General features: G+C 36.4%; 1 protein-coding gene across 2 annotated transcripts; it reads right to left on the bottom strand.

The window, feature by feature from the left end:
* Positions 1-627: 627 nt before the first annotated feature.
* On the bottom strand, positions 628-25,115 carry GNRHR (gonadotropin releasing hormone receptor; the record flags this gene model as incomplete). 2 transcript variants are annotated; one of them, XM_080697622.1, is made up of 3 exons in its annotated part: positions 628-872; positions 3,405-3,624; positions 24,597-25,115. In XM_080697622.1, 3 exons carry the CDS (start codon positions 25,113-25,115, stop codon positions 628-630), a joined length of 984 nt encoding a protein of 327 aa, XP_080553748.1. The 2 variants fall into 2 exon arrangements, with proteins under 2 accessions (XP_080553748.1, XP_080553749.1); XM_080697623.1 differs by having other exon boundaries at positions 845-872; positions 3,405-3,496.
* Positions 25,116-25,442: the final 327 nt, after the last annotated feature.

The following is a 25,442-nucleotide window of genomic DNA, read 5'->3' as shown; positions in this document are numbered from 1 at the left end:
GTTAAAATGGCGGAGTAGATGCTGGGGTTGGTTGTTCATTAATGTAAACATCAGAATGCTTTTGAAACAAAAGAAAATATTAGATAATTTTTTTCAATATGTGAAATAACATTGGTCATTTGGGCAAGGGTCTTCCTGTCTCTGTGCTCTAAATATTGTTACAGCATCAGATTATTATTGCTTCTCAGCTCCTTTTGTGGAGAATCTCTTTAAGGCATGCTGATATTAGGACTATGTTGTGGTTTCTCTGTCTTTTTGTACTATTTTGTCTTAGAATATGGTTATTTAAAAATATTTATACATTATTATACAAGGAGAAAGTGGAAAGAAATTTACATAAAATGTAACCGGAGTTTAGAAAGGTTAGAGATAAGTTTGTGATTAGAAGAAAAATGTCAGTATATTTCCTGAAGTTCCACCTCCTGCCTTGTAATTAAGACATATACAATGTGATTTCTAAAATAATGATGATAACTTAAGTTTAAATTTTGCTTTGTTTGTATGCATATACATATATTGTTTGTATAATATATATGTCTCTATATTGCAAGCTTTGTATTTGTAATTTCCAAATGGAGAAATTCACTACCTTTCCTTTTTTATATTATTTACTCTGTGGTCTATCAACTACAGAGAGAAATATCCATATATAAGTGGGTCAAAGCATGGATTTAAAAAAGCAAAAAGAAAGAAGAAGTGATTTACTGGCTCTGACACCCTGTTTAACATTTCAGGATCAAACCAATACCAAATTCCTAGGACATAGTAGGGAGTCCAGCAGACAACAAATGAAGTGGCAAATGCAACTGTCATCTTTAGGGTCCTCAGCCGTGCTCTTGGTATATTATTCTTGGACTGATTCAGTTGTAGTTCTAAGAGATAAGGAAAAGAGTAGGCGTTTAAAGATAGTTTTCTTACAAAACCAAAACTTCCAAAAAAGGAGGAGAAAATCACTAATTCAACCTAATAATAATGGGTGAAAATTTTCAATATTTTTAATAATGATAATTTGTTTAAACATATTTTATATTACTTTCTATTGTGTCACATTGTTTCCATCCTGTCACATAAGAAAATAAGTTTTCTTACAAAACCAAAACTTCCAAAAAGGAGAAGAAAATCACTAATTCAACCTAATAATAATGGGTGAAAATTTTCAATATTTTTAATAATGATAATTTGTTTAAACATATTTTATATCACTTTCTATTGTGTCATATTGTTTCCATCCTGTCACATAAGAAAATAAGAAAAGATTGAAGATGAGAATGCCCTCAAAATTTAGTTTTCTTTGGTGTTGGAAGTATGGGATACTCAAACAACTAAAATGTAAATTTAAGGATGGATGTTGAGCTGAGTTGAATTCTGACTCAATATGGAATTATATTCATTGAGTACCATTGTGACTAAGGATATTAAGAATCATGTATAGGTGAAAGTGCTGCTCCCAATTATCCACGTCAACAGTATGCTTTTTTATGATATTTGAAATGATTTCACTTTTTACATACATGCATCCTTTAAAGTTTATAAGTTATGCTTGTGAATAAACATTAAAATTAGTGTAACTGCTGACTTTAATAGTCAGGCTGCCTCTCTGAAGATAAAGATTGACTTTTTAAAGCAAAAAAAAAAAAAAAGAACTGGTTTTAAATGCTCAAAATCTGTTCTTAAAATTTGTAATCCAAGCCTGCTAAGTTAAAATAAGAAATACTCTTCACATGCTGTATTTTTTTTTTCCGGGTCTGGGGATGAAACCCAGAGTCATTTGACCTCCGAGCTACAACCCCTGCCCAATTTTTTTATTTTTTATTTTGAAACAGGGTCTCACTGAGTTGCGAAGAGCCTCACTAAGTAGCTGAGGCTGTCCGCAAATAGCAATCCTCCAGTCTCAGCCTCCCAAATGCTGGGATTACAAGCGTGCACCACCACGGCTGGTTTACATGCTGTATTTTTTTTGAGGGAAACAGAAAATGCTATCCAGAAAGTTATTTTGCAACTTCTTGAATGAAAATATGAAGAAAAGCATTTATGTTTATAATTTTAATTATGAAATTGATTTTTAGTAGAATTGTTAAAATAAGTTATTTATTGAATATAGACTGGTTATAGGTTTTAGTCAGACAAAACTGCCATTTAGTCCATGCCTTGAATTTGTCACAAATTATTTCATTTAATTCTCAGTGTCTGTAATCATTAGTGACTTATACATAATAAAGTAATCAGGAGTGAATACATTTTTTTAAAAAGTATATTGGTTTAGCACAATGGTTGAATATGATAAAATAAGCAACACTGTGCTTAGCCTTTTTTGAAATATCATCACACTTGATTATTGGTTTATGTTTACTCTCTGACTTTTCTGCTAAACTGTAAACTCCAGGGAAGCAGGATAGTTACTAGGCTTGTTTTATACAATATAGTATTCACTTATTATGTTTTCCAGCAATATTTAATGGACAATACATAATAGATGAATAAGTGAAAAAGTTAAGTGAATAAATGTTTGGTAATGTTTATTGTTTTCTGCATTTGTCTTTTTTCTGCACCTGTACTGTTGATACTTCATTTGACTAACCTCTATTTTGGATTCATTTTATTTCCCCATGCCCTTCTTAGGTATTTCTTATATAATTGGATATGTCTTGGATGAGATTTTGAAGCAGATAAATATTTCCTGAGGCATGTGGAAAATTACATAGCATCACTATGATTGTTTCTTTTTGACAGTATCTACTGAGAGTGATCGTGCCATGATAATTAAGATGAAATTCCTGTCTGTTTGTACCAGATACGACTTATATCTATGTCAGTAGTAGCATGTCTTTGAGATGTCATGCCAACATAACAATGCTTACTTCATAAATTATTGAATAATAATTTTGGAGAATGCACCAGACTACTGAAGCAAAAAAGGCATAACCACATCTTGAAGTTTTGGATGAAATAATCAGTTACATATTTAACAATATTTGACATGTGAATATGTATGTGTATGCACAAGCACACATGCATAAGTGTATGTAAGGGGATTTGAATGTGAAACAAACAGTTTAACAAGTCTACTTGCTAACATTTAATAGGTTGTTAGCTATATTCTAGATAGCAGATGTCTGGTGTATTATAATCTTGGCCTTGCAGGAAGAATATTCCAATGATTAACCTGGTTTTTAATGGAGTAATTGTCTTTTCTTCAATTCAATGCTGTAAATTTAGAACATCAGAAGATATTTAATCATCTCATCTGTAAATTGGGGCACAATAAAAGTGTGACCTTGTGGGGGTCCACAAGCTAATATCTGTCAGCTGTTTAGAATAGTATCTGGCACCTCATAAGTGTCCTTGTACTTTACTGTTGCTGTATGAAAAGATTACAATTAGCAGTGAATCTCAGGAATACATACTGTGGGGATCTTGGTGAAGGACTCGTGTAAGGGTGAAGATGATTTTTGCATTGCAGATCAGCATGATGAGAAGAGGGATAATGAAGAGGCAGCTGAAGGTGAAGAAGTTATAAAAGGCTTGATGCCACCATTGTGGAAAACTGCAGTGTGTTACACATTGAGAGAAAATTTCTGTTTGCTCAGAACCATCTGCTAGGTAGATCATTCCGAAGATATATAACTGTATGAGAAAATAAGAAAATGAGAAGTTAGATTCCTTTTTCCAAATACTATTTGAAATTGTTTCTCCTATGTTCTGCTAGTCTTCTAACATGTTGTTACCTAAACAATTTCAAAGTTGCTTGGTATTATTCTCATTTTTTAATTTTGTTCATGTAATGTAATTATACTTTGTAAAGAATTCAAAGTGATATATCTGTATAGGCAAACAACATCTATATATGAGTTTCCTTCCACATTCTGCTTTTTCCCTCTTTCTTCTCTGTATATGCTGGTGAGATTGGTACTGATACCTTCCTATATAAACATAACACTGTTCAGTATGCTTCTTTCTTCAAACCTCCTTTTTTCCTTTTCACTCCCAAATTCTCTTTCACTGTTCTACTGGTCTCTTTCCTCATTTTTATAAAGTCCCCTTTCTTTTCTATTTTCTCTATATCTTCTACATATGAGAAAAATATGATTTTTGGCTTTCTGAGACTCATTGATCTCCCTTAGCATAATGTTTTATATTTCCATCAATTTCCCTGCATATGACATAATTTTATTCTTCTTTATGGCTGAGTAAAATTCCATTGGGTGTGTATACCCCATTTGTTTTCCATTCATATGTTTATAAGCACCTAGGTTGGTTCCATAATTTGGCTATTGTCAATTGTGCTAATATAAACATGGGTATGCATATATCACTATAGTATTCTTCTTTTTTTTTTTTTTTTGCTATGGTACTGGGGATGGAACCCAGGGGGCATTCTACCTCTGAGCTATACTCCCAGCCCTATTTTTATTCTTTATTTTGAAAAGGGTCTCTCTCACTAAGTTGCAGAGGGCCTCACTAACTAGCTGAGGCTGGCTGTGAACCCAGATCCTCCTGTCTCAGCCTCCCAAATGCTGGGATGACAAGTGTGAGCCACCATGCCCAGCTATCACTACAGTATTCTAACTTTAATTCTTTTGGAAAGTTACTGAGAAGTCATATAGCTGGGTCATATTGTTCTATTCCTAGTCTCTTGAGGAACTTCCATGCTTAATTCAATAGTGGTTCTACAAATTTACAATTCGACAAACAGTGTGTAATTATTACTTTTACCCCATATCCTTGCCAGTATTTATTCTTCTTCATGTTCTTTATGATTGTCATTTAATTGAAGCTAGATGGAATCCCAGTGTGTCTTTGACTTGCATTTATCTAATTGCTAATGATGTTGAGGATTTTTGCATATATTTGTTGGCCATTTGTATTTCTTCTTTTAAGACATGTTTGTTCAGTTCAGTTGCCCATTTATTGATTGGGTTGTTTTTTGTTATTAAGCCTTTTGAGTTCTTTATATATTTTAGATATTATTCCTTTATAAGTAGGTAGCTGTCAAAGATTTTCTTTCATTTTGTAGGGTCTCTCTACCCTCTTGTTTCTTTTGCTGTGAAGAAGCTTTATAATTTGATGCCATCCTATTACTGATGCTCCATTTTATTTTCTGAGACTTAGGGGTCTTATTAAGGAAATTTTGGCCTATGCCTGTGTATTGGAGAGTTGGTCATATTTTTTCTAGTATTTGTAAATTTTGTGGTCTAATTTCTAGGTCTTTGATCAACTTTGACTTGACCTTTGTACAAGGTGAGAGATAGGGATCTAGTTTCATTTTTCTACATATCTATAGCCATTTTTTTCCAACATAATTTGTTGGGAAAAGCTGTCCTTTCTCCAATGTGTATTTTTGAAATCTTTTTCAAAATCATCTGTGTTTAAGTGTAAAGATTTGGCTCTGTATCTTCTATTCTGTATCACTGGTGCATGAGTCTGTTTTTATTCCAATACCATGCTACTTTTGCCAGTATAGCTTTGTAGTATAACTTTTTAAAAACTTTTTATTTGTGCATTGTAGTCATACATCTTAATGGAGTACAAAATAGTGGAGACATACATGCACACATCACTCAATTAGTCCTTACCCAATTCCCACCCCCAATCCTTCCTCCTCCCCCATCATGTTTGGCTTAGTGATTGACTTTAATATGTTTGTTAATGTACATCATGAACAGAAGAGAATTTACCTCTTTCCCCTTCCATCCCTTCCGGTTGTCTTATTTGCTCATCTATAGTTGTTGGGGTCTGCTCAAACTGCCTGACAGAACCTCCGATGAAGTAGCTACATGTAGCGCCAAGAGCGTTGATGTCTGCACAACCACCTGACAGACTTCTGATGAATCAGCTACATGTAGCGTCTAGCGCAGGTCTGCACAACCGCCTGAACTTCCGATGAATGAACCTGCAACATGTAGCGCCCAGAGGATATGGAGGGCGTAACTACTCTTCTTGCCCCCGCTAGCCCAATTTGGTAATGTTGAGCCTTATTGGCCCAAATAATGCTTCTGTGCTCGTGAATCCCTCGTGCACTAGATAATGATTGGCTGCAAGTTATGTACTTTACACATGTAAGAGTGACATTTAGTTTGATAGGTTAGAATAGTTTCCTGTTGGAAATCCCCCTTGTGGGTTTTTGCTTTAAATTGGGTTGCCTGAGAGAAATAAACGAGATCCTGCTTGACACGTCTCCCGGCTCCATGTGGTTTTGTGTGGGGCCATCGGCATTCAACCTTCCTTCTCAGCCCCACCGCTGATGGACTGGAACCGTCAGTCTGGTTCCCCATGTGAGGCTCCGCCGCTTCTTGCTCTGAAGGAAACGCTGACAGGCTAATCTGTCCATGGGTGAGTGTCCCCTCATAAATTATGGGAAAGTCCAGTTCTAAACCTGACCCTACCCTAGAATCCCTTTGACTCTTTCTCAACAGCCAAGGACTTAATCTCACTGATAACCAAGCCACCCAGGCCTGGGGGTACCTTTTAAAAACTGTCCCATGCCTCCCCGAAAGTAATGTTTATGTTTGGGATACCTGGGATCAAGTTCAGGGGCTAGTTAGGCTAGCCCAGACAGAGCAAGGGGAGATTCCCCCCTTGGGGTTTTTCCCCAACATCTCCACGCTTAAAAGTTGTTTTCCCTCGTGACCCCCGAAAAACCTTGCTGACCGTGGCCCCAAGCCAGCAGAAAAAGGGGCCGCCAAGCATACACCCTCCTCCGGTCCCGAAGCCCCTAAGAAACCTCCCGATCCCTCTGATCCACAACCCCTTTTCCCAGCCAATTCCTTCTCTATACCCTCCGCTCTGCCACCATTTGCAGGCGAAGCAGGAGCCAGAGGAACTGTCAACGTAAATTCCAGAGGAAACTGCCCTACAGCCTGGTACCCCTGGGAACCACAAGACCAGGTATGGACAGCTGCTTTGACAGCATGGGGAAAATTAGATGAAGAACCTACTGAAGCCCCTATTGCTGGGATAACTCAAAAAGCAAAAATACAAATGTCAATTAATGAGACATCCTTAAGGTGATTTAATCCCACGCTGTCTTTAATTTTATGTGTTTTCATGGGAAGCACCCTATGCATGGCTCTTTTGGCCAAGATGGGAGAGCCCACTCATTGGATTTACCTCTCCATAGGAGGAGCACCCCGGTTATATTCCATAATTGATCAAGTATCAGATTGCATTTTTAAAGGAAGAGACATAGCAAATCAGCTTTTTAGAATGGACCCTCAAGATATAATTATCCCCTACCGATTATCTGATTTCACCTGGTTCCAAAAAAATAATAAAAGAGTGGTAATAGCGTTAGAGGGATTTTTGGGTAACGTTGATTGTCATTATTGTCCCTATAAATGGATGAGCTCTTTTACTAGATTAGAGTGGAGGCCCCCAAAAATCTTTATCTGAGAGCCTAATTCAAATTTCCTGATGGTGTTTACCAATGGGGGGCATATGGGGGCAGCCGTGGTTATATATCCTTCATTTGTCAACAGACAAGACCCACAGCCAATTCAAACAATATCCCAGCCAATAAAAGGCTCCCCCCAGTTCAAAGAATTATTTGCAGTAGTATTAGTGTTAAATGCTATTCATAAACCCATCAATTTATTTTCAGATAGCCAATATGTGGCTAATCTGTTACCTTTATTGATGGTGGCCCATATTAAACTAGATTCCAATCCTATTACCCCTCTAATGATTCAAACACAAACAAATTTTAAACAACAAATACATTCTATATTTTTACAACATTTGTTAGGCCACCAAAATCTACCGGGCCTCCTCTCTAAAGGCAATCAAACTGCAGACAAATTAGCCTCCTCTATTTCGTCCGTAACAGAGGCCACCAAATTCTATCAACTTACTCACGTCAATTGGAGGGGCTTAAAACATAAATACCCACAGACATCGGCAACTGATTTAAAAAAGATTGTGCGTGCCTATCGATCCTGTCAACGCTTCCTCCTGTCAACGCTTCCTTCAAATAACCCCCCTACAAATCTCGGGCAGCAACCCTCGAGGATTGCTCCCCAACAATCTTTGGCAAATTGATGTTACCCATTATTCCCCCTCTGGCAGACTAAAATGTATTTTTGTTTTAGTTGATACCTTCTCCTGGGCATGTTGGGCATCAGCCCATGCTGGGAAAAAGACCAAACATGCTATTAGTCATATGCTACAGTGTTTTGCCACCCTTGGGTTGCCCAACCAGATAAAAACAGATAACAGACCATGTTTTATTGGCAAGGCCTTTGCTGTTTTCCTCCAAACCTGGAATATCTCCCATACTATGGGCATTCCGTATAATCCTAGAGGACAGGCCATTGTAAAGAGATTTAATCATACCTTAAAGGTTAAATTACAAAAACAAAGGGGGGACTCATTACCCCCTCATGATCTGCTTAGAATATTAAATTTTTTGAAATACAGCCCAAAACGTTTACCATTCCAGAAACATTGGCCATCCTCAATCACATATATATCTGTCTTGGTGAAATGGAAAGACCCACTCACAGGCATATGGAGAGGGCCAGACCCATTGATTATGGCTGGAAGGGGATTTCGATGCATCTTCCCTCCAGATGAAAAAAGACCCCTGTGGGTACCAGCAAGGGACATTAAATATCTTCCACTATGCACTAATAATTGTGATTCCAGGGAAAAAGAGATCCCTGAGATTAGCCCTCTCTTCTTAATTGCAAAAAGAGAGAAGAAAATCCTCATCAGTCTATTTCTATTAGCACAAATAAGGGATGGTATACAAGGATTTGGAGACTCAGGTAAGGCAAGAGAGATCCTTAATAAAAGGATGGGGTGGCCCTGTGATTGTGAAGGGGGTACCTTCCCAGTACTCCCAGTAGATGGACAGGCTATCCAGCCATTTTACAAGCCACCTTTAGACTCCCTTGCAGATGTAGTGTTACAAAACTGGAAAGGATTAGACTTGTTAATGGCTGAAAAGGGAGGCATATGCTTGTTTTTACAGGGAAAATGCTGTTTTTATGAAATCGGGCTTAGTCCAACACAAGATAAAGCAACTCCAAGAAGACCTTAAAAAACGCTGACAAGATCTACAAGACAACCCATTATGGACAAGCTTCAATGGGCTTTTGCCTGATTTTTTTCCTCCATTGGGCCCCCTTGTGTCTTTCCTAATTATTGGTACCCTGGGCCTCTGTATCCTCAATAGACTAGTTCAGTTTGTAGGCAGTTAAAATACATCAAGTATTTGACAAAGGAGCCAAAAACATACACTGGAAAAAAGATAGTCTCTTCAATAAATGGTGTTGGCAAAACTGGTTAACCATATGCAGAAAATTGGAAATTAATCCCACTTTCTCACCCTGCACAAAAGTCAACTCAAGATGGATCAAAGACTTGGAAATCAAACCAGAGACCTTGAAGCTCCTTGAAGAGGGCATAGGTCCAACACTGCAACACACAGGCACAGATAAACACTTTCTCAACAAGATCCCAAAGGCACAACAAATTAAAAGGCGAATCAATACATGGGATTGCATGAAACTGAAGAGCTTCTGTTCAGCAAAGGAAACTGTCAAGAACCTCAATTGAGAGCCAACAGAATGGGAGAGGATTTTTGCCACCTACCCCTCCGATAGAGGACTAATATCTAGAATATACAGCGAACTGAAGAAACTCAACACTAAGAAAATAAAGCATGCAATAACAAAATGGGCAAGTGAACTAAATAGACACTTCACTAAAGAAGAAATTCAAATAGCCAATAAATGCATGAAAAAATGTTCAACATCACTGGCAATCAGAGAGATGCAAATCAAAACTACCCTGAGATTTCACCTAACTCCAACTAGAAGGGCAATCATTCAAAATACAAACAACAATAGATGCTGGTGAGGATGTGGAGAAGTAGGAACTCTAAGGCATTGTTGGTGGGATTGCAAATTAGTGCAACCACTTTGGAAAACAGTATGGAGAATCCTCAGAAGAATGGGAACAAATCTACCATTTGATCCAGCAATACCACTTCTGGGTATCTACCCAAAAGAAAAAAAACCAAACTACCAAACTAATGCATGTGTATCTATGTTCATAGCTGCACAATTCACCATAGCCAAACTATGGAACCAGCCAAGATGTCCATCAACAGATGGATGGATTACAAAACTGTGGAATATATACACAATGAAATTTTACTCAGCCACAAAAAAAAAATAACCTCAATTACATCATTTTCAGGGAAATGGATGGAACTGGAGGACATTATGCTAAGTAAGATTAGTCTGTCATAAAAAATAAGAAATCAGATGCTTTCCCTAAAATGTGAGAGTTAGGGAGAATTGGGTCATAGGAGGAACTCTAGATGAAAAAGGAAATCCTATAGAGGAGCAAACAAGACAACCTAAAGGAGGAGAAAGGAGGGGGGAAGAGGAAAATCTCTAAAGCACACAATGTACTTAAACATACTGAAGTCAACCACTAAGCCGAGCAAGGGAGGGAGGGAAGGGGAGGGAATGGGATGGGAATTGGGTAGGGGTTAAGTCAGTGATGTGTGCATGTCTGTACACACAAGCTTTTTACCCCAATATGATGTAAGAATATAATGCACCAATAAAATTTTAAAAATTAAATAAAAATAATAAAATACATCAAGTAAAAATCCAATATCAAAGCTTACTGAGAGAGAGCCCAATTAGTATGACTGGCATTCTGACTATGAACATCCCTCCTCTGCTCTCCATGTACCTAATGACGGGTAAGATCCTCAGAGGAGGACAACCTAAGACAGGGGCTGGGGTGGCTTATGAGCAGCTATCAAGCATGAGTACCCAATGGCAGGTAAGATCCTCAAAAAAGGACAACCTAAGACAGAGACCATGCATTTTGCCCTCATATATAAAAAAAGAAAGGGGGAGATGTTGGGGTCTGCTCAAACTGCCTGACAGAATTTCCAATGAATTAGCTACATGTAGCGCCACTGGTCTATGTATCTGTTTTTGAGCCAGTACCACAATGTTTTTATTACTATGTCTTTGCAGTATAGTTTTAAATAAGGTATTGTGATTCTACCTGCCTGTTTTTTTTTTTTGTGTGTGTGTGTGGTACTGAGGGTGGAACCCAGGCCCTTTCTACCTCCAGGCTATACTCCCAGACTACTTTATATTTTATTTGGAAACAGGGTCTCACTAAGTTTTTGAGAGCCTCACTAAGTAGCTGAGGCTGGCTTCAAACCTGTGTGATCCTCCTGTCTCAGCCTTCCAAGTGTTGTGATTACAAGTGTGCACCACCACAGCTAGCTCTTCCTGCCTGGTTTTTGTTGCTGAGAAGTACTTTGGCTATTCTGTTTTTTTTTTTTTTTTTTTTTTTTTGTTGTTCTAAATGATTTTTCCCCCTTGCGGGCTTAGGTATAGAAGCCAGGGACATTCAACCTCTGAGCTATTTTTTATTATTTATTTTGAAACTGGGTCTCACTAAGTTATGGAGGGCTTCACTAAGTAGCTGAGGCTGTTCGTGAACTGCAATTCTCTGGTCTCAGCCTACCAAATGCTGGGATTACAAGCGTGCGCCACCATGCCCGGTTCATTCCAAATGAATTTAAGGATGATTTTTCTTTGTCTGTAAGGAATGACATTGGTAATTTAATGAGTATTGCATTGAATCTGTAGATTACTTTTGGCAGTATGGCCATTTTGATGATATTTATTCTGCCTATCCATGAACATGGAAGATCTTTCCATCTTCTAAGGTCTTCTTCAACTTCTTTTTACAATGTTTTATGATTTTTTTGTTAGAGGTCTTTTACCTCCTTGGTTAAGTTTGTAGTGTAACTTGAAATATGGAATTGTGATACCTCCTACATGGTTCTTACAGATCAGAATTGATTGATCTATTCTGGGTCTCTTGTTTTTCCATATGAATTTTGGGAGTTTTTTTTTTTCTAGTTCTGTGAATAATGATAATGGTATTTTTTATAGTTATTGCATCGAAAGTATAGATGCTTTTGGTAGTATGGCCATTTTCACAATATATATTCTACCTATTTAAGAACATGGAAGGTCTTTCCATCTTCTGTGTTTTTTTCAGTTACTCTCTTAAGCTGTCTACAATTTTCATTGTAGAAGTTTTTTTCCTTCTTGGTTAGATTTATTTCTAGATTTTCTTGTTTTAGTTTTGTTTGTTTTTTAAGGCTATTGCAAATGGAAGTGTTTTGTAGGTTTCCTTTTCAGCATATTCATTATTGGTGTATATAAGCACTATTGATTTTTTTTATGGTACTGGGGTTTCTAGAAGCCCTTCTACCTCTGGGTTACACTCCCAGACCTATTTTTATTTTTGGAAACAGGTCTCTTAAGCCAGCACTGCTGGCTTCGAACCTGCACGATCCTCCTGTCTCTGCCTCCCAAGCGGGGATTACAAGTGTGTGCCACCTCACCCAGCAGCACTGTTGATTTTTGAAGTTGATTTTGTATTTGGCTACTTTGATTAGTTTGTTTATCAGCTCTAGAAGTCTTCTGGTTGAGTTTTTTTGAAATTCTAAGTATAAGGATCATGTAACAGATAATTTTGATGTTTTTCTCTTTTTTTATCTTTTTAATTTCTTTATTTTACCTACTGCTCTGGTACTATATTGAATAGGAATCGTGATAGCATCCTTGTGTAGTTCTTGATTTCAGGGAACATGTTTTCAGTTTTCCCCTACTTAGTATGTTGTTGGCTTTGGGTTTAATATATATTATAAAGAAGGATAAGTTACTTTTTTCCCCAAAATTTTCAGTGTTTTTAACATGAATGGCTGTTGAATTTTGACAGATGTCATGACAAAAATCACATGATTTTTGTCTTTACTTCTGTTTGTATGGTGAATGACATTTATTGACTTGGAACCTTGAATTTGAAAACTTCATGGACAGGAAAATGGGGGTGGGGTAAGAGGGCACCAAGTACAGTTTAAATGTATACCATTAATTTTCAATAAAAATATATATAAAATACAATTAATTCATCTTAGATAAATTGGGATGATATCAGTGAAGTAAAGGCCAGGTGAGGTTCAAAAGGCACCTTTCCTTTTCAGAAAATCCATTTACCATTTGTAAGTTGATAATACTAATCTGAAAACTTTTTTGATAATACACAATTATCCCTAAATAATAAACATATTATTACATATTTGTATTACTCTTCCTTCAACACAGTGCCAGGTAATGCCACTTAGCTCCTCCAGAACATATGTTATCTGGTAGATTGTATTTTCAGATCATCTTAGAGCCTCTGATATATCTGAATAAACAACCAGTGCTTAAAATAATACTGCAGAAGACTTCTTTATTCTGTCTTCAGCCTGACAGGAGGAAATATTAGGTACTAACCTAATATAGTGTGTAAGGAATGTTAAAATAATGTTCTGATTACTGAATTCATATTATCCTCTCACTGGGGAGCCATCAGCCTCATAGATTAAATAAAAATAACTAAGGGAAAGAACCCATTGTTTTGGTTGCCAACTGAAAATAAATTAAAAGCTGCTTCCTTTTAACTATGTTCAATTGTCCTTGTCCACAGGGACCATGCTTGGGAAATACAAAAGAATATATTTAGTTCTTGACGAAAGGATAATAATTTGGTAATTTCTCCAAGGGGAAAAAACATTAAGGCCATGGTTGTATAAAACCATTTTCCTGTCCATGAAGTTTTCAAATTCAAGGTTCCAAAATGTTTTGGAAAAAATTATCTCAACACCCCAGTGGTGAAATGGTTAAATTTGTCATTTAGAAAGAGGAAACAAAATTTGAAGCATACTAATGCTAACAGGTTTTCTGTTAGCATTTCTCTCCTAAAAGTCAGTAGTAGAGCTGAAACCACGAGTCTTAAAAATTAGGGATCTTCTCAGCATCATACTCTTTTCTAATCATAATTAATATGAGCAGAAATTAAAAAGTTAAATTTGTGCATTCAAAACTTTAAAAAATTGCCGGGCATGGTGGCACATGCTTGTAATCCCCACACTTGGGAGGCGGAGACAGGAGGACCACACAGGTTCGAAGCCAGTCTTGCTGGCTTAAGAGACCCTGTTTCCAAATAAAATATAAAATAGGTCTGCGAGTGTAGCCCAGAGGTAGAAGGGTTCCATTCCCAGTACACACACACACACATACACACACACACACACACACACACACACACACACACACACACACACACAACTAAAACAAAAAAACATTGAAAAAGCCAGGCATACTGGTTCACATCTATGATGTCAGTACTTGGAAGGCTGAGACAGAAGGATAGCAGGTTTGAGGACACCCTCAATAATGTAGCTAGACTTTCAGAAACCTAGAGAAAATATGTATAAAACAATTCTATTGTGTGTATTTATCATAATTTTGTAATCTGTTCATCAGGTGATGGACATCTAGGTTGGTTTCATAGTTTGGCTATTACAAATTGTGCTGCTATGAACATGGTATGCATATGTTCCTGTAGTTCTCTTGTTTCCCTTTGGAAAGATACCCAGTAGTGGTATAGCTGGATCATATGATGGATCCAGTCCCAGTTTTCTAAGAAATCTTCATTTTTAAGAAGATGGAAATACCTGAAGAAATTATGTTAGGTGAGATTAGCCAAACACAGAAAGAGAAGGGACATATGTTTTATCTATTATGTTCAAGCTATGGAGTATTTGAGATACCAAAGGTACTTCAGATAATAGAGATCCTCAGTGGAGCTGGGGAGCAAGGGGAAGGAAAAAAGAAGACTGAGGTTCATTAGTGGATATGTTATTTGTGACTATGTATATGCATGTGAATATAACATTGTTAACCTTGAAACTCAGTATAGGGATGGAGTAAAATGGGGAGGAAGGGGTGAAACCAAGTATACTGTATCATTATAACATTATATGTGTCATATGTCATTGTCAACATGATGTATATAATTATGTAAAATAATAATGCACCAATAAAAACTATATAAAAAACAAAAACAAACCAAAAAATTTTACTTAAAGTGTAGTTTGGAAATAGATTACCACTGGGTTTAATTCTCAGTACAAAAACAAATGAATAAATAAAGCCTAAAATATGCTTTACAATAAAAAAAAAGCTGATTTTCAGTTTCATTTTTATTCAAAGGGGAAATAATTTTAAATTATTCCACTAGAGGGCGATGAATGATCATAGTATCATCTTCAAGTCAAGAAACTCAAGTACCCTCAGCTAATTTAATCTTATGATCTGGACCAACTTTTTCCCACATTATGAAGTGAGGCTTTTCAGTTGTTCACAATTATTTCCAGCTTGACTTTATTTACAGTTTAGTACTGAATTCAACCCAACAGATGTGTTAGTTGAAGTCTTTGGAATGTTTAGTTCACATAGAACCTAAGAATCTTACACTTCTCTAAGGTTTAACTACTTCCCTGCTTACTTCCCCAAATTAAATTTGGAATCAGATGACCTGAATTTGATTTTACGCTCTCCACTGGACTAAATTTTTATCTTTTTTTTTTTTTTTTTTTTTTTTTTTTGCGGGTTTGGGGACGGAACCCAGGGACATTCGACCTCCGAGCTACACTCCCTGTCCTATTTTTTATTCTTTATTTTGAGACAGGGTCTCACTAAGTTGTATAGGGCCTCACTAAGTAGCTGAGGCTGTCCATGAACTGCAATCCTCCAGTCTCAGCTTCCTGAATGCTGGGATTACAAGCGTGCGCCACCACGCCCGGCAAATTTTTATCTTAATATATTACCTATTATGATTTGAGGTACTGGCTAACATCTTTATTTAGGAAAAATTTTTTTCCTGTACTGGGTGCTTTCTGTCATAAAATATGAGCCAGATAAATCTGTCTACCAGGAAATTTAATATTTGGTAGTAGATATTATAGAATGTATTTGAGCTTGTAATAAAAGATAGACTGATAAGTTTTAAAAGACAAATACAGTGAAGTATATGGCATTTCAGATTTTTACTTGCCCATAAAGTGATTTGTTTTAGTCTTAGTTCAGTTTATGTTGTGTTCCAAGGCCATGTTGATTTGAATGATTGATATAGGGATCCACTTTGCTTTCAGTGGTTCCTTTGTCCTTGGATTATATTTCTTCAATTTCTGTATGGTTTTCCTCACTTATCCTTGACTCTAGTTCTTATCAGTGTTTACTTCATTTTGCCATAAACAAGAACATTCTGTTTTCTTTCTCCACAGGCAATTGCGGATGTTACTTTTCTTAGAATATTATCTTTAACCCTTACCTTACTCATACGAACTGTACCATTGCCTAATTCTTCCGAGGTAATTATTTTTATATGGTGTGCTTCAGTTTCTTCACCTCTAAAAAAGGGATAATAATAGTATCTACCGCTAGGGTAATGACAATCAAATGAGTTATTATATACAAAGCATTTGGAAAAGTACCTGCACACATTTAGCATTATATAAAATTTAACCATTATTATTATGATAAAAATGTAAGGCATACAATTTGTGTATGTATATCCATGTGTATTTATTTCTCAAAAAAGTGTATTTTTAACCTCCTAATCTTGCCATATGCTTTTCCTTCCCTAACCTCCTACAGGAAAAAAGTAAATAGCTAATATCACATAATAGAGAAGTGTGGCAGTTGTGTATGTCTCTACCATCTTGTACTCCATGAAGATATACATATGCACTAATACAAAAATTTTAAAAAAGCTCTCAATATGGAGTTGGAGGAATGAAAGCTAAATATGCTAAATTGTTATATTAATTATTTCAAGCTAAAAATACTTCAAGACCTATAACTTCATAAAGGACCAGTTGGCTTGTGTTCCCTACATGCAGCAAGACATAAAGATTCTTTTGATATGGATATTCTTCATTTTTTTTTGTGGTACTGGGGGTGGAACCCAGGGGCTTTTCTACCTCCAGGGTATACTCCCAGATTTATTTTTATACTTTATTTGGAAACTAAGTTGCTGAGAGCCTCATTAAGTAGCTGAGGCTGGCTTCGAATCTGTGCAGTCCTCCTATCTCAACCTCCCAAGTTTTGGGATTACAAGCGTGCGCCACCACGCCCGGCTGATATGGATGTTCTTCAAATGACAGGATATGAAAATAGCCTTGGTCACCAGACACTGCTAATGAAACTTAATATACAAACCAAGGAGGTAAAAGACCCCTACAGTGAAAATTATAAAACACTAAAGAAAGAAATCGAAGATCTTAGAAGATAGATCTTTCTGGATCTTGTATAGGCAGAATAAGTGTTATCAAAATGGCTATTCTACCAAAGTGACCTACAGAATCAATGCAATTCCTATCAAAATCCAATGTCTCTTCATAGACCTAGAAAAACCAGTCATAGCCAGGCGTGATGGTGCACACTTGTAATCCCAGTACTTGGGAGGCTGAGACAGGAGGATTATAGGTTCTCAGCCAGCCTCAACTACTGAGGCCCTCCACCACAACTTAGTGATCCCTGTTTCAAAATAAGGAATAAAAATATAGGGCAGGGGATGTAACTCAGGTAGAATCCCCCTGGGTTCAATACCCAATACGACACACACACACACACACACACACACACACACACACACACACCAACACACAGATTATTATATGTTGGTCATCTCTTTGATCTTCACTGTCTTGTGAAAATCTAATATATGTGTAAATATAACAAAAAATTTACACTTCTCTCTTGTTAAACATCCAACTCTAGATGAAGAAGGAGATCCTATAGAGGAGGAAATAAAGAACCTAACTGAGGGGATGGGAAGGGGAAAGAGGAAAAATTTCTAAAGCACATGATGTACTTAAACATATCAAAGTCAATCACTAAGCCAAGCACTGGAAGAAGGAATAGGGAGGGAATCGGGTGGGGATTGGGTAAGGGCGAACTGGGTGATGTGAGCATGTATGTCTCCACAAGTCTTTTATCCCATTAAGATGTAAGACTACAATGCACCAATAATTAAAAAATATCTTTACTAAAAACAATTAAAATTTAAAAATATCTTTTATTTATTGAGTTCCTAAATTCAACCAAAGAGTCCACATAAGAACTAAGGGGCTTGAGAGGATGTCTCTCTCCTCTATAGAGTTAACTGGATATGCTGACATTCCACTCATTAGACAGTACTCATGGGCATCCTATGTAATATTTATAGGCTTAGTTTATTAATACATAAACCAAGGAACATAGTTGTACATAATTTATAAATTTGTTAGAAGCATTCATAAAATACTGCATGTAAAGACAATTAGCACAATTACTGGCACATATTTGTGTCTTTAAATATTATTTATCATCCTCAGTATTATTATTTCTGATGATAGCATATTACTATAATATGGCAGGGTGCTTGGAATATTTCAAATATGAAATAAGTATTTATTTAATTTAAACTGAATTTATTGAATTAACCAAGTTCAGAAGTACATTTTACACCAGTGAATTCTCTTAAATGTTAAGGCAAGTCTCTACACATCTTCAGACCACACTTCTTTATACCAAAGACAAAGGAGTGACTCATATTTCTTGCCTACAGGCTTGAATTAATTAATAGAATTTAAAAGCTGTCAATATGTAATGTTCCATATTAACAAAGATAAGCTAGGGATATGGACTGTTTCTGAAAATAATCTGCTACTCTGGAATTTTTGTGGTCTTTGATGACTCTCATTAAAAAAACATGGTATTTAATTAGGTATGGAAACACATGATTTAGGAAATATTTTTTCCTTAATTCAAAGTTACCAGTATAACCACAGATAGGATTAAATCAAAGTTACTCCCAGAGCATATGTTTGTTGCTTTTTCTTCCCCCGCCCTTCCTTCCTCTCCCCATCCCATTCCACCCCCTCTCCTTTCGTCCTCCTCCCCTTTCTTCATTTTCTTTATTCCTAACTTACTTTTGGAAATAATACCTCCAACACTTGAATTAGTATGCTCTGGTATATAGTTTTGTGTCCAGAGAATAGTTTGGCCAAATTTACTGATCAGTCAGAATATAAGCTATAGTTTTTGGGGGAGTGTTACTGGGGTTCCTGGAAACCATTCTACCTCCGGGCTACACTCCCAGACCTATTTTATACTTTTATTTGGAAACAGAGTCTCTTAAGCCAGCGAGTCTGGCTTCGAACCTGCGTGATCCTCCTGTCTTTGCCCCCCAAGCGCCAGGATTACAAGCGTGCGCCACTACACCTGGCCTATAAACTATAATTTTGAAAAATTTAAAGAGACCTCTCCCTCCCGCCTTTTTTCCTTTCTTCCTTCCTTCTTTCTTTTTATGTGGTGCTGGTGATTTAAGTCAAAGGAATTTTGCCTCCAAGATATACCCCCAGCCCTATTTTTTTTTTAATTTTGAAACAGAGTGTCACTAGATTGATGAGTCTCACTTCTTGCTCTTGTTCTTGAACCTGGGATCCTCCTATCTCAACCTCCCAAGTACTGGGATTTCAAGCATATGCCACCATACCAGGATGAGATCTATCTTTACATAAGCCTTTTTGCTGTTTCTTAAAGAATTAATCATTTTAATACTCATATTTCTGTATTTTTTCTTTCCTGACTTCAAAAACCCTATTATGAAAGGAAGAAAAGTAAAGGAGGAAGAAAGGAAGAGAAGAAGAAAGTGAATATTAACCTCATGCTTAAAATTAAAGTATAAAATCTGGTACTGGATTATTTTATATCTCTCATAATTTATTCTTTACCATTACTCTTTTAAACTTAGTTAATTAAGCAATTTTCTCAGAGTCACATAGCTGGTAAGAGATAGTATTGAGGTTTGGATGCAATTCTGTTTAAATCTAACACATATGCCATTTATATGATCTCATTAACTTTCAAACTTTGTTGCAGGGAGATGGAAGGTCTTCAGAGGGACTGTGACTTAAGGCTAGCAAACTCCTACAAGAAGAGAAGTGGTCCTCCCTGGTCCTTCCTGATATCTATTTGAAAGAAAGGCTCCACTTATGTTTATTTAGCTTACTGAGGCTCCACATAGAACATATTCCAACACCACTGTAGAACTTAGCTTCTGAGGTTAGTAATCAGGAAACTAGAAAACCAAGATAGTCAATTTAAAAACCAATCATTCTGCTGGGCGTGGTGGTGCATGCTTGTAATCCCTGTGCTTGGGAGGCTGAGACAGGAGGATCACACAGGTTCGAAGTCAGCCTCAGCTACTTAGTGAGGCTCTCAACAACTTAGTGAGACCCTGTTTCCAAATAAAATATAAAATAGGTCTGGGAGTGTAGCCCGGAGGTAGAAAGCTCCTGGGTTCCACTCCCAGTACCACCAAATAAATAAATAAATAAATAAATAAATAAATAAATAAATACCAATCATTCTGAGCTCTAGCAAAATATCATAAACTTATAGATTTCTGGGCTTGAGTGTGATAACTTATTTGTTTTTTTTAAAAACTAAGGTTTGAATTACTCAGATAACAAACAGCCAACAAATGCTCCACAAAGCGAAGATTAAAGTCACCCTTTTGATGTCAGTTGGCCACAACAGGATGTGACTTTGTAAATGGGCTTATCCATAAAGTGTGGCGAAGCATGAGACATCCTATGTGTCACAGTCTAAAAACAAAAAGTTGTATCTGGTGTATTCTTCAAAACACATTATGTTAGTCACAGAAATTAAACATCTTTAATTCAGAGAGATATCAGAAAACTGTAATAAGAAAAAAACTGGACTTAATATAAAGTTGAATCCCATAGTCTCAGTGACATTGTGAACACCAATGAATCATTTTTAATCTTTTTTAATTGAAAATTGAATTTCTGGCATTCTGCCTCCAAGATATACCTTTATCCCTTTTTATTAAAAATTGTATTTTGAAACAGGGTCTCATTAAATTGCTTAGGGCCTTGCTAGGTTGCTGAGGCTAACCTTGTACCTATCAACTTCCTATCTCAGCTTCCCAAGTATTAGGATTACAGGAATGTACCACCATGTCCAACCAATGAATTCTTTTCAGTGTTTTTTACCCTCAAGATGTGTCCTTCAAGGTTGCAATCAACAATAATAAAGAAATATAACAGAATATTTATGTTGTGAAAACTTTTTCTCAGTTATTTATGTATGAATGAAATAGGCAGACTAGGTCTTGATGTAATATGTATTTCTTAATTTGAGTTATTGGCCCAGAGGTATAAAACACTAATGATTTCAAAGGTTCGAGCTTAGTTCTTTTGTATGTGAAATTGAGATAACAATATGACTTCTGTTTACCTCATAGAATAAGATTACTTGTGGGATGTGATGGCCCAGCCCTGTAATCCTGGTTACTTGGGAGGCTAAGGCTGAAGGATTCTAATTCAAGGATAGCCTGGTAGCTTATTGAGACCTGTTTCAAAATAAAAATAAATAGAGGGCTGGGTGTGGATGTAGTTCAATGGTAGAGCACTTGTCTAGTGTGTGTGGGGCCTTGGTAATACCCCCCATAGTTACTCATGTGAAGTTTTTCAGGAAACATGAACAAAGTGATTTATAAATTTAGGGTGGTGTTGAAAGTAAGGATGAGTCATTTGTTTTACAAAATAAAATAGTACCATAATTTTTTTGTGGTTGATATTCACATAAATCTCTCTGGTAGAATGATGTATTTGAGGACAGACTATGACATGAAATTCCTTTTTGCTAAACCAATATAGATAAGTATAGTATTTGAAATTATAATATTGCTGAGCTATATTTAGATGAAAGTAATAGAATTAAAGTTCAGTGTTTTATGTAGAACTTCTTGGAGAGCTTTTTCAAGGATAATGTAACTGTGGGTATATCATGTAGTTATTTTCATAAATTCACCCATTTCTACTTCATTTTGCATTTTTATCTATATCAGTATCTCAAATTACTGTTTCATGATAGTTGTACTTATACAAAAGCCTTACATTGTCAACAGTCATGTTCTAATGTCAGTGTGTGTACCTCTTTTCATGGCCTTTTCCTTTTCCTTCATATAGGCAAACACTTTTCAACCTGACTACTTCAGTGTGTGTGTGTGTGTGTGTGTGTGTGTGTGTGTGTGTGTGTGTGTTACTGAGGGTGGAACCCAGAGGGTTTTCTACCTCTGGCTACACTCCCAGACCTATTTAATACTTTATTTGAAAACAGGGTCTCACTAAGTTGCTGAGAGCCTCACTAAGTAGCTGAGGCTGGCTTCAAATCTGTGTGATCCCTCCTGTCTAAACTTCCCAAGCACTGGGATTATAAGCATGTGCCACCACGCCCAGCTAATTCAGTGGTTTTACTCTTCAAATATTTGGCTAAGAAAAATTGGAGCTTTATTTTCCTCTGCTGTACTACTAAATAGAACCAGTTAGTTGCCATGCTTTGTTTTTTGCTTTAAATGCCTTAATATCAATTCCATTCATACTTCTAAATTTAATCACTTAATTTCCAGATACCTTGAAAAGATTCTTTGTCTCACTCTGGCCCTACATATATTTTGTTAAAAAAAAAAAAAAAAATATATATATATATATATATATATATATATATATATATATATATATATATATATTTGCGGGTTTGAGGATGGAACCCAGGGGCATTTGACCTCCGAGCTACACCCTCTGCCCTATTTTTTATTCTTTTATTTTGAAATAGGGTTTCACTACGTTGCAGAGGGCCTAAGTAGCTGAGGCTGTCCGCCAACCGCGATCCTCTGGTCTCAGCCTCCCAAATGCTGGGATTAGAAGCATGCGCCCCCATGCCTGGCTTGTTAAAATATTTTTGTTTAAAGAAAATCACTTTTGTCTGAGGTGAAGGTTATGCTAATTACCCTGATTTGATTACTACAAAATGTGATGTCCGGAAACATCACATGGCACACCATAAATGTGTACAATTATTATTTGCCAATTAAAAGTAAAAATTTAAATGCTATTTACTCTTTATACAAAACTCAAAAAGTCTGTGAGGCTCCCACATTAATTTCAGATGGTTTTTATGGCTACCAATGTCTTACAATATAAAACTACTATGCATTTATTTATCTAAATTTAAAAAATATCTCAACTATCTTTTCCCCTGGCAGTGGGGATTGGACTTAGGTTTTTATATGTGCTCCAGGCAGACACTGTATACTGAGCTACCTCCAGCCCTTTAATGTTAAGTCTTTAAAATTTTTTTGTTCGACTTATTTTTAATTGATATGTGAAAACATATAATTGTACATAATGTATCCAAACATTTTTAATTTTTAATTTTGATTGATATCTTTTCAGGTACTCTAAAAATGAATTAAGTTCAACACAACAGTCTCCACCATGTAGAAATGTTTATCTTAGTGGCAAGAATAATCATAGTATCTTATAGTACCAATACATAGCACCCATTCTTTAAAGAAAGAAAATAGATATTTTAAGATCATAAACCTTAGCTAAATAACTTCATTTCATGTGACATATTTGTGAAACTTAATCTTCTATATTCAATCACTGTGAGGATAGTTATACTTTTATCCAAGGAGATAAAAGTTTTTATATTTTTTCTTCCATGAAACACACACTAATTCAGTTAGTATGTTTTTCCCAAGAAAAATTAAGTGAGGAATTTGTGGAAAAATTACTTAATATCGTGTAATATTCAGCAAATTCTGCTTGATAGTTTTCAAAACCATCTAGCCAGGTTAGAATGGATTGTTATTTTTCCATTCTTAGAGGCAAGGTTTTGGAGGATCCTAGGGAACTCTTACTTCTTAATACATTTTTGTACCCTGGATTTACCATACAGTGCATTTGCAAGAATAGAGAACTTATTCATCTGTTATGAAAAGATCTTTGTTATTTTTAAGAAATTATTCTTTTATTGAGGGATTTAATTGTAGAAAAAGCAGATTCTGCAGGTCAGTTAGCCAGGCTGTCTCTGATGAAGGTGATCTGGAGGTACATCTGTCTTCCCTGGGAAAAGGTTATAAAACTTTACCAATAACCTACCTCCAGCATAATTCAAGCCAATCTTAGGGAAATGTTTGAGTTCTCTAAAAGTCCAAGATTTTCCATTTTCTCTCTTCATCAATCCTATCTAACCCAAACTACAAAACAACATACTAATCAACATAATTTCCCTCAATTGCAATAATAAAAGCCTTAGTTTTCACTTAATAAATCTCATCTAAGAAAAGTTTATCTACCTATGCAAATTTCACAGTTCCTAATTTTTCTCAATTATTAAATGCATGCCAACTAGAGGAAAAGGAGAAATAAGAAATTTACTACCAGGGGTAACTGCCTTTAATCCTAGCCACTGGGGGAGTTAAGGCAGGAGGATCAAGGCCAGCCTGGGCAACATAGTGAGGAAGGCGTGGGGGAGGTGAGGTAGGTTTTACTATAGGTACCATTTGGAGAGCACTTACTATGTACCAGAAGTTATTCTACTCAATACATTATTTAATTATCACAAAAGAACATAAAGCAGACATTACTCTCATTTTATAAATAAATGAACAGAAACCTAGGGAGGTTAAGAAATTTGCTAGAGGGAACAGAACAGAGTTAGGGATTAACCTCTACAATCCCTCAATTCTTAAAGGTAATACAGTGCATACTGCCTTTAACAAAATCTTTACTCAAGTTTAGATAGGAAATCTGTGATTACCATATTAATACAAGCTCACAAATAATGGCTTACCTGTGGTCCAGCTAAAACACTACTGAGGATCCAGGCCAGGACAATCATGGACTGCTCGAGCCTGCTGTTGCTTTGCACAGCCAGGGGCCTGGTGATGGCGAGAGAACGGTCCAGGCTGATCACCACCATCATGAAGGCTGGGGCATACATGGAGAAAAGCTTCAGATAGCTGAGGACTTTGCAGAGGAACTCTCCACCATACCATTGGACTGTAATGTTCCACATCCCATCCAGTGGCATGACAATCAGAGTCTCCAACAAGTTGGCTAAGGTCAAATGTTTTAAAAGCACCTTCATTCTCGAGAGCTTTTTCCCTTTCTCCTTCTGAGTCCATCTCTGAAGTTTCAACAAGAAAGAAGTATTAAAAGTGGTGGAGAGTAGGAAAAGGAAGAAAGTCACTGTCACCCGGATCTTTCCAGATAAGGTCAGGGTGGGGAGGCTACCCTGCAGCAGTGGGATGCTGTTGTTGATGGCTGAGCAGTGATCTTGGCTTTGTTCAGGAGAGGCATTATTTCCCATATTTCTCCAGTGATAAAGCTTCGAGACTTGTGTCTCTGGTACTTCTGATATTTTATTGTAATTAAGCCCAAATTCTCATTTTATTCCTGCCTCTTTTTTCTTTAAATGGAAACATCACAGGTGTTGGTTTTTGATACTTTAGACTTAATGTGAAAGATCAAGGTGAACTTGTTTTGTGGCCTTGTAATCCAACAGAATGCTAAAACAGAGAATGCCAAACACCCTCTGAGGACTAAATGTAACTGTATCACCTTAACAGATGGCCTAGTGATCATAACATTGTTTCATAAGTGAGGAAAGACACTTAAAACCTAATTTTGAATTTAA

This window comes from Muscardinus avellanarius (genome assembly GCF_963383645.1).
Source record: "Muscardinus avellanarius genome assembly, chromosome: 6".
Lineage (NCBI taxonomy): Eukaryota > Metazoa > Chordata > Mammalia > Rodentia > Gliridae > Muscardinus > Muscardinus avellanarius.
The sequence above is the reverse complement of the archived record's forward strand: the minus strand, read 5'-3'. Positions and strand labels throughout refer to the sequence as shown.